This window comes from Salvia splendens, chromosome 11 (genome assembly GCF_004379255.2).
Source record: "Salvia splendens isolate huo1 chromosome 11, SspV2, whole genome shotgun sequence".
NCBI classification, from domain to species: Eukaryota; Viridiplantae; Streptophyta; class Magnoliopsida; order Lamiales; family Lamiaceae; genus Salvia; species Salvia splendens.
Genome location: NC_056042.1, coordinates 30,594,298 through 30,602,843, shown reverse-complemented (window position 1 = coordinate 30,602,843; position 8,546 = coordinate 30,594,298). Strand labels below are relative to the sequence as shown.

The 8,546-nt window shown below is 34.7% G+C and overlaps 1 protein-coding gene across 1 annotated transcript; it reads right to left on the bottom strand.

The window, feature by feature from the left end:
* Nucleotides 1–7,407: 7,407 nt before the first annotated feature.
* On the bottom strand, nt 7,408–8,232 carry LOC121754770 (agglutinin-2-like). The gene has a single exon (XM_042150081.1). It carries the CDS (start codon nt 8,230–8,232, stop codon nt 7,408–7,410), a length of 825 nt encoding a protein of 274 aa, XP_042006015.1.
* Nucleotides 8,233–8,546: the final 314 nt, after the last annotated feature.

Genomic DNA, 8,546 nt, shown 5'->3' with positions numbered 1-8,546 from the left:
CTTAAAGCAGGTCTCCCATGTGTGTTTTTGCTTCCCACAGTGGGAGCACCACAATTTCGAAGTATCTGGGTGATTTCCCGTCGGTCGGCTAGTGGCTGCGGAGCGCGGTGGTGGCTGGCTGTTGCGGTGTGTCGGGCGGTTGCTCTGTGCGGCGAGACCGTGGCCAATTTCGCTCCCAAATGATGAATCGGTGTTTCCACCGTTGGCTTCTCCGGTGGGTGAGGGCGACGTCGGTGGCATGATGCGACGTCGAGCCGCCTCCGTTTTCACCCACCCATATGCCGCTTCTACTGATGGGGCTGGGTCTTCCTTGAGGATATCACGCCGGATCGAGTCATACTCTTGATTCAATCCGGTCAAGAACTTGATTAGTCATTTCGAGTTCGAATGGGTTCGAAATTGATCGATCTCCTTGTCACAGCAGTCGATAGGTTGTTTCTGACAGCGATCTATATTGATCCATAGCCCATGAATCCTTCGATAGTATGTTTCTAGGTCGAGGTTGCCTTGTTTGATGTTGATTGCCTTTTCTTCTAGGTCGTAGATGAGGTAGCGGTCTGCCTTGTTTTCGAACGTGACCGCGAGGATGTCCCACAAAGCCTTCGACGTGAGGTGGTGTGCGAAATCGGCGACAATTTCATTCTCGATGTTGTCGACGATCCACGAGAACACCACAAGGTCGTTCTCCTCCCACTCGTCGAACCCCTTGCTGCCCGATTCTGGTGGTTCGTTCCTGATGTAGGAGTAAGCTCCTCTTCCCCCAATCTTGACTTTCATTAGTCGAGACCATAGGGGGTAATTCTTGCCATTCAATTTGAATGCTACGGTGATGCTCTTGCAGTTTCGTAGACTCTTTGTCTGATCTGGATTGGGTTTCTCCTCCTCCATGTCTGACATGTTTTGATGCAGGTTTCTGGATTTGGTTTTTGGTCGGAAAGTCGGGAATTGGTATTGGTAGGTTTCTGGGCTTGATTCTGGTCGGAAAGTCGAGAATTGGTATTGGCAATGATGAAAATTTTCTGAGCCTAGGATCGTTATTCCTGCTCTGAGGCCATGTAGAAATCGGTATAGGGTAATTTCATTCTATTGTATTCACTAAATTGTATTACATAGTTACACCTTTATAGGCTAATTCCATCCTATACAAGGTAAACCTAATTTACAATTAAGGCACTTCTATTCTTGGCAAGATATACTCTAAATCAATTACATATCAATTCCTGATTTTAGGGAATATTATTCTAACATCGACCACTTTGGGTATGCACCGATAGATCCGTCCATGACCACACACACATAATGAGAATATTATATACCTTAAGACAGATCAAACTATTTACAAGTTTCTTAACAAGTCATACTATTAACCATTTTAATTTAATAATATTCATTAAATATTGAATATCAAAAGCGTTAGTTTTGGTTGATTTAGTGAAACTAGTAAACTTGGAATCCAAATGGAGAGCCACTTGGCCCGAGTCCAGTGTGGTCCTTTAATTTTTAATTTTAATTGTACGTATTTAATTTTGAATTCCTACTCCTCATAAATAGTTCAAAAATACCTGATAGAGATATTCACTTGCATGATTGATTAGTACATAGAAATAAGACGTGACAAGATTTATACGTTTTTACTTTTCAACTATGTAGCAAGAATCAGTGAGAAATGATAGCATCCGTTATACATATTGCTACACTTAAAACGTTTAGTGATGATACCTTTACTTTTAATTAGGGGTGAGGAAATTAAATACTCTATATGTACACTATTTAAAAAATTAATTTAACTTGAGACTTATTGTTTAAAAATCGTTAGACATTGCGAAGAAAAGTGGAATAAAAGAGTTGGTGGATGTAGATCTCATTTTTGTTTCGGAGCATTAGTTTTAATAGATTGTGAATGAAAAAAGTTAATGGAATATGAGGACCAAAAGTGAAAAAAATAAATAAAATTTTAAATTGTGAACATTCCCGATTGGCAAAATGAATTTTAAATCATGGACGGAGGAGTAAGAAATATAAACACACTTAGGAATAATGTGGGAAAACTATCACTGAACATGCTTCTGTTCACTAGTTGTTCAGATGACATGTTTTGAAACTATAGTATTCTTTGCATCTTTTAAAAGTATAAACTTTTTACTAGGCATGAATTTTAATGTACAATTACTAAAATAAGAGAGATACAAAAAGAAAAAAAAGTGAATGATATTATATGGAGAATGAGTTGTACCTCATCAGAGAGGAAAAATGTTTTCTAAATTGAAAAGTTCATGATTTTAATAGATAGACTAAAAAGAATTATATTTAAGAGACAGAGAGAAATAGCATTTTAAATTGAGTCATACTACTATATTTTCGAAATTCGAAAATAGACGTGTGGCGATTAGGTTTACCTAAGTCAATTAAAAAAAAAACTATAGTACTCTGTTTAAAATTTCCAAATACTCTCATTAAAAATTCCAACACTCTTATAATAAACTACGTACACGAAATTAAATACTAGTAGTATCTTGTTCAATTTTCGCAAATTTCAAGGTCAAGCGCAAATGGCAAATTATTTCATATTTCATGTGGCCTTACATAATAGTACTAGTAGTACTTAGCCTCATTAAATAATTGTTGTACAAAATTAAATGCAACGTACTAATATGTGAGCTCATGGACCTGTATGCATTCTTCAAACTGCACTTTAATTTTGATAGTATAATTAAATAAATGAAAAGTCAATAGAGTAAAATTGATGACGTCAAAATTGTAAATATTAATAGGCTTGGTGACATCGAAGCTATATAGTTTTGTATATCCCGAAGTCAGGAATTTAGTCTAGAATTAAAGAGCAAATATATAGAAAATGGAAAATGTTTTAAAATTGATGAATAAATTAATATTACCTCTATCCCTTAAAAGTAGAAATTATTTCCATTTTTGTCCGTCCCTTATAAATAGAAACTTTTTAAATTTTCTAATTTAGGAAATAGACCTCACAATCCACTGACACTACTCTCATTCTTTTTTCTCTTCATCTCTCTTACTTTATCAGTTCATCTTATTTATTTTACCAATTGTGCATTAATACATATGTCGTTTTAAAAGTTTCTACTTTTCAAGAATGAAAGTAGTATTTAAGACTCTCTCCGTCCCAATAAATATGAAACGGTTTTTTTTTTGCACGTGATTTTATGTAGTGTTGTTTTGTGAATTAGTGAAGAGAGTAAGCAAGAAAGAGGAAAAAAGCGTTTCATTTTTTATGGGATAACCTAAAAAAGAAAACATTTCATAATGAGATAGATGGAGTACATATGTACATAAAGGGATGGGTTTGTGTTAAAATGACAACACCATTTAAGATGACACTGTACCACCAAGGATAACCCTTAGATTTAGGAGCAGATTCAGCCTTAGCCTGCTACGTGGCAGACTTGCTTGCCTATGTATCGTAGATTACTTGATTATCTATGATTTCATATCACAAATTGTTTGAAACCATATGTTGAGTTGTTTGCTTATATATCGCCGAATGATTGCCTATGTTTCGCATATTGCTTGCATAGATTGTCATTTTAACTATGGTGTCACCATGCTCTGATTTCGTATCTCATATTGTTTGGAATAATATGCCGAATTGTTTGCCTATGTATCACATATTGCTTGCATATGTATTGCAGATTGTATGTTACTTGTTATCACGTTGTCATTTAAAAAGTGATGTCACACTAATGCATCCCGGGATGCTATAGGGATGTATTTAAGTATATAACAGTATCATATATAATAATGGTGCCTAAAACTGGATCGCTAGACTTAGGGCATGGAGCGCTGAGATTAACTTTTGAATTTTAAAGAATATGAGTACTTATCCACACTTATTTGTAAATTGATTCACTTTGATATATATATATATATAGTGATTCGTGTTGAATATATGTACTAATCTCATTGTGTGTACCTTGATTCATGCTTATTCATGTAAAAATTCGCGTTGATTTGTGTAGAGATCAATGTTGATTTGTATACTAATGCATGCTTACATGTATAATGATTCATATTTAAATCTATATACCAATATCATGCGCACTTATATACTAATCCATGCTGATTTATACACTCCGTACCAAATTTTGTATAATTTCTATACAGTTACATATTTTCGTTCTTTCATATTTATGTAAAAAACGTTCATCTGAACATATACAATTAAAATTTTGTTGAATCCTTATAAAATTCTCTTTTATTTGATTATGTTAAAATATATTCCATCTGTCCCCTATTAATTGACACCGGTTGACTTGACACATATTTTAAGAAATATAATGAAAAGTGGGTGAAAAAGTTAGTAGAATGTACGGCTTACTTTTATATATCAATTTTATAATGAATGAGTAGAATGTTGGGTCTATTACTAAAAGTAGTAAAAAGTAAAGATATCAGTTAATTGTGGATATAAAAAAGGGTAAAAATAAAAGTGGATTCTTAATTATAAAGTAATCAAAAGGGTAAAAATGCACACATAATGAGAACATAGAGAATGTCTATTTCTAATGATGCTTAATAAGATTACATATAATATTAATAAGATCACTAAAATATTATGTATATAGTTTTAGGGCACTGATATGACCGTGCAACCGATTATGGACTTTTGTTTCTATTCAAATGTATCTAGCTGCTCAAACGTCGGCTTCCCCTCATTTTGTCGAGTTTTCACACTCCAAAGTCACAATCATTCAAATGTAACTAGGACACGTAACTTTATGAGAGACGGAGGAAGTAATTTATTTCACTAATTTTTTTATATAATTTTTGTTTTATTAGACCCTTGAACCAACGTAGTAATATGTTTTCTTATTATAATAGTACTCCCTCCATTTCATGTTACTCGCACTTTTCATATTTACTACGTAAATTTAAACTTAAGTAATTAGCGTAATAAAATTAGCATTTCAAGTATTTTAAGTAAACCCTTAATAAAGGAAAACTTAACTAACTCTAATATCTTAATTAAATACCCTAACTTTTACTTAAAAATAATAGTGCAACTAGGGGACGGAAGGAGTATATTTTTATTTAATGAGATTCTTATAGTAATACATTTTGATTTAAAATATTTTATTTTTTAATTTCATTGAAGCTTTATTTAGTTAACTTCCGATTTTAATTAATTTATCTTGTGTTAATTAAATTTTTTTCTGTTTTTTAAAATTAGTTTAATTATAACATCGACTCAAGAATCATTCAAAAATGAATATTTTATTATTATCCGGTATCAACTTATAAACCAACCAAAATAACAACTTTGCTGACAGAAATTTCCGTCGGTAATACTAACTTTTCCATTGGTAAATACTATTCCGTCGGTAATTTGTTTTTATCTACTTCCAACTGAAATGCCGTCGTCGGTAACTCCGCCGGTTATTTATCAAATCTGTTGGTAATATTATTTCCGTCGGTGATCGAACCTTTTTTTGTAGTGTAAATTTTTTATTTGCTCATAATTCTTGAGTAAACAAATATATAGTTAACATAATAAAAATTAATTAAATTCCATAGCCCATTCAATAAAATATTGTTTTATATTAAAATGCATTTATATAAAAAATCTAATTGAAAGGAGTGAAGAAAACAAATTGATTCCTTTGTTCGCGAAGGTAAATAAATACACACACCATCCTGTTTAATCCCTTCCCCTCACCATGGGCCTCCGCTGAGAGAAGTTGAATTTTGTGATTTGGGGGTGACCGATGTATTTTGGGCTTGTCAGTTTTCTCGTTTAGGCCAGATAGTAATTTAAAGTTTTGGGCCCAGAGCAAATAATTGGGGAACTTTAGTTTGGGCTATCTTTAATCATATGCTGGGCTAGTTTTAATTTAATTAAGTAGGCTGATCTTTCGTTAATTTATGGGGTTTATGCTGATAATTAAATTATTAGGTAAAATTATATTAATTCCCGAATGGTTTTATTAAGGTATGGAATTATCTAAAGTTCCAGAATAATTAGTTTGAGAGTTTAATTAGGGAGTTTTAATCACGCGCTTAAATTCAATCTTGGGACTTATTCTACCCTTATTTTTCTATTAAGTAGTACTCCATCCGTGCATAATTTAAACATCCATTTTGATTATGCATAAATTTTTTAGAAATTGTTTCTTTAATTTTTGGATCAATAACCAAAATAGTACTACTACTACTACTAGCATTTACGGATAGTAAGAATGCAATAAGAAGTTTACCTTTATATCTGATGTAGACATCATTGTCACAATAGTAAATTTAAACAATATTAATATAGAAAATGTATAATTTGATGTATTAATTATGATTTATTTTTTCCAAAAATGAATATATGATATTATTTGAACAGATAAAGAAAAACATGATATCTACTTTGGAACAAAAGATAGTTTGATTATAATATCCTCAAGTTTAATACTACTCCTTTATAGTAGTTGTATAAAATAAAAACTAATCATAATGTAATTAGTATGTATTGCATTATTTCGATATTTTAATTACATACCGGATATATACTTGGCTGTACATTTTATAGCATTCCAAACTCAAACTCTCAATTCTCAAACTCGCCGCTATTAGGCCTTCTTCTCCGCATGGTGGAACTGAAAGACCACGCGACGACATCGTTAACGGCAGCCAAACCCCGGTGGCAGCAGAGATTCCGGCTTGAACTTGTTTAGGTAGAATGGTGCTCAAATCGTACACATAACTGACCTCAAAATGCCATTAACCCTAATCAAATTCGTGGCCGCATTGTAGTCGATACGGGCACTCACCTCCTGCCCCAATATCGCGTCGTCGACCGTCGTCACGTTTCTGGACTCCTGAGACTGAGTGTCGATCCCTACATGGATAAAACTCGGACCCATTCCAGAATAATTAGTTTGACAGTCTAATTATGGAGTTTTAATCACACGCCTAAATTCAATCTTGGGATTTATTCTACGTGTACTTTTCTATTAAGTAGTTCCATTCGAATAATTTAAAGATCCATTTTTATTAGGCATAAAATTTTAGAAATTGTTTCTTTAATTTTTGGATCAATAACCAAAATACTACTATCGTTTACGGATAGTAAAAGATAGGCAAAAAGAATTTTACCTTTGTATTTGATGTAGACATCATTGTCAAAATGGTAAATTGAAATAATATGAATATAGAAAAAATATAATTTAATGTACTCCTAATGGCTAATAGTATTATTTATATATTCAAAGGATGAAAAATGATATTTTTTGGAACACAAGGTAGTTTGATTATAATTGTATAAAATAAAAACTAAATAATAATCATAATGTCATTAGTATTTATTGCATTATTTCGATATTAATTATAATATCGGATATATACTTGATTAAACATTTTTATAGCATTCCAAACTCAAACTCTCAATTTTCAAATGTGCTCGTCGCTATTAGGCCTTCTTCTCCGCATGGTAGAACTGAAAGACCACGCGACGACGTCGTGAACGGCGGCCAAACCTCCGGTGGCGGCAGAGATTCCGGCCTGAACTTGTTCCGGTAGAATAGTGCTCAAATCGTACACATAACTGACCTCAAACCCCTTTGCACCGACGCTGCCGTTAACCCTAATCAAATTCGTGGCCGCATTGTAGTCGATGCGGGCACTCACCTCCTGCCCCAATATCGCGTCGTCGACCGCCGTCACGTTGCTGGAAACCCGAGACTGAATGTCGATCCCCACGTGGCGAAAACTCGGATCCCATTCGTTGCTGAAGATGTCGAACTCAACCGCGAAAACTGACGCCTTATTTCCGGTTAAATCGAAGACCCCGAAGCTCCCGCCGCTTGCATCGGGGGTGGAGTTTACGGGGGCGAGGAAAAATACGAGGCCATCGGCCGGCGGATTGGTGTCGCCTCGGTTGGGCGTGATGACGAATCTCACGTTGGATTCGAAGCTGGCTCTCACCCGCCGCCGCCTCCCTTCCAAGAATCTGATGGGGTTGGAGTACAAGACTCGGCCGGCGGTGTTCAGCTGTGCGTTTCCGAAAACGTCGGTTTTGGTGAGGCGAAGGCGGGTCGCTCCCGGAGGGAAGTAGGCGTCGCCTTGGAAGGTGAGTTCCGATGGCCGCGAGCCGTTGAAGGTGAAAGTGAAGGAGGTCCTTCTGGGAGGCGGACGAGGTCGCTGAGCTTCCGCCGCCGTGAGGAGCAAAGCTATGGTGGCAAGGAGAGGAATTAGGGTTTGGAAGGAAGTAGCCATTGCTTTTGATTAGGGTTTTGTTTTGAATAATGTGATTGGTAGCGTTAGTGGTTATTTATACTACAAGTATGAAGGTCATGTAATATGTTGAGTTATACTCAAGTTCTTCGTTTCTTACAAAAGAAGTATGAAAATAGAAAAAGTTATTTGAATGTATAATTTGAGCTGCATGACATATGAATGAAACGAAAATATTGCAACTAATGTAACTTTATAAAGTTTGAGACATGTGAAGTCACGGTATATAGTCAGTTAGTCACTCTAGTTTTCCAAAGCTTGTAAGTAAACTTAAAAGCACTTTGCGGGCACACAGT